Source organism: Naegleria fowleri (assembly GCF_008403515.1).
Source record: "Naegleria fowleri strain ATCC 30894 chromosome Unknown tig70, whole genome shotgun sequence".
NCBI classification, from domain to species: Eukaryota; Heterolobosea; class Eutetramitea; order Acrasida; family Naegleriidae; genus Naegleria; species Naegleria fowleri.
In genome coordinates, this window is record NW_025408002.1 from 1 (window position 1) to 2,100 (window position 2,100).

The 2,100-nt window shown below is 39.0% G+C and overlaps 1 protein-coding gene across 1 annotated transcript; it reads left to right on the forward strand.

Moving 5' to 3' along the window:
• Window positions 1-654: 654 nt before the first annotated feature.
• On the forward strand, window positions 655-1,688 carry FDP41_009481 (uncharacterized protein; the record flags this gene model as incomplete). Its single annotated transcript, XM_044713444.1, has 2 exons — window positions 655-1,159; window positions 1,288-1,688. The coding sequence occupies 2 exons, from the start codon at window positions 655-657 to the stop codon at window positions 1,686-1,688; spliced, it is 906 nt and encodes a 301-aa protein (XP_044556888.1).
• Between the last annotated feature and the right edge of the window lie 412 nt (window positions 1,689-2,100).

Here is a 2,100-nt window from a genome sequence, read left to right on the forward strand (position 1 = left end):
AGGAAGAAAACTATAAATGCGATTGAGGAATGAATTTCTGAGTGCATTTCAAACTCGAGAAAAGTGCACAACCCAATCACTGCCTTCTGTCAAATGCCAAATCAGCAATCCATGGACACGTTAAAGAAGAAGAATCACACCACCAGCAGCAACAAGAAGAAGAACGAACTTGCTGCTGTCAGTAAGAACCGTCAACCAAGAAAACTTCGAAAGCAACTCGACATTCTTGATTTCAAAAATTTATTTCGAACTGGATCTGAAGAGCACTTCTGGTGATGATCATGTCCCTTCAGCTCCACTAGAAGTTCCACTTCTCAAATTTGACATCCTTTCCACCTCTATTCATTCCTCTTTGGATAAAGAAAAAGCCAAAAGCTTGATGAAGAGATTTTATTGTCCAAAACGGATGGAATCCTCTGAACCAACCACAACAACTTCTTCTTCCTCGTTGATCTCCTCTGTTGTGGATGGTTGCCCTGATCAAGAGATTTCACAAAAGAAGAAGAGAAATTGAATCAAACAGAGGAGATGCATTCATCTTTGGATCAGATGAATTCAAACTCATCCACACCACCACTCCGCAGTGAGTGCAACTACAAGGTGAGAGGCGAGCAATCGCGATGTGGTGTTTCATCTTCAAAATGTTTGGACAAGATGACTTGCAGTCGTGGTCATGATAGCTCCAACCAAGAGTGTCCATTATTACCTTTCATGTCTCAACAAGTGTCATTGACAGAATATTTGAGCATCATTAAGCGACTGTCTCATGTTCCTGACATGCAAGAAACAAATCAGCCATCAATACAAGTCCCATCGACCAATGAAAACCATGATGACAGTTTCGCACTTCTTTCTCCTTTTACCTCTTTACAAGAACAACAACCACCATCCTCCACTTTTGATCTGTTTCCTAATACCTCTCAACAAATGCAACCACAACCATTACCTCAACTACAACAACAACCATTCCGAGTACACCCACTGAATCAAGTCCAGCAATGGTATGCTGGAGAAGTGGATGTAACCAACAACAACAATACTTCTTCTTCAAGCGCTTGTTCTGTTCATTCCTTTTCTCACCACAAAAACCTCTCTGAATTGGAATTGTATAATATCAATAACCACCACTCCAACAACAACAATTTCATGATTCATGAAGGTAATTGTGGGTGGAACAATCAAACCTTGATGAATACCTTTCCCATAATCTCTAATACCAGCATGGCAAACAATTCTTCCACGTATAAAGTTTCATTTGTACAACCAGATCGAGCCACCGACACACAGATTCAAGAATCAACTCCCCAACGCATGAACACTTGTTGATTCAGAACAACCAAAACCTCTTTCCAACTTTTTTGATCTCTGGTCACCTATCTTGTTCTTCTGATACCACTATTGATGCTTCTTCATTGTCGTCAACATTGGATGTGAATGCCATGTTAAAACAAGTACTTGTCCAATTATTAATGGAAGCAATCACTGCAAATGGTAACAGCAATGAAGCGACTCCTTCTTCTGTTTCATTCGATCACTCTATGCATGACCATTCGTCTTATCTGAACCTTTCTGATGATGCCAATTGGACACCAGTGGATAGTGATCAATCATCATCGCCAAACATTAGTGGAAATGTCCATTCTGATCCCTCTCTGGGTGATTTCATTGGAGACGACCAAATCATGTGAAAAACACTGTTTCCCAGTGGAAAGTACAATATCAAGATGAATAAAAATTGAAGACATTCAATACTGACCTTTACAAATTCGAATTCAATTTCAGCCAAACTAAAACAATTAATAATCATTTCCAAAATAAGGGTTATGATAGCAATGATACATTCTAGCTTGATAACATTCGTCACTATCTTCAAAAACATAACCATTGCATTTTAGAGCTTCCATCTCAAGTTCTTCACCTTTTTTTGAAAGTTTTCATTTGCAAAATGTAATGCGAATCCTTTGTTCTTCACTGCTGACAGAATGAGTTCCTTGTCAGATAATAACATGATCTTATCGAAAGGACACAATGGGAAGACCGGCAAACCTAAGTGCATTGCCATTTTGTCTGACAGCTTCCAAAATCACTTCCTCATAAAAT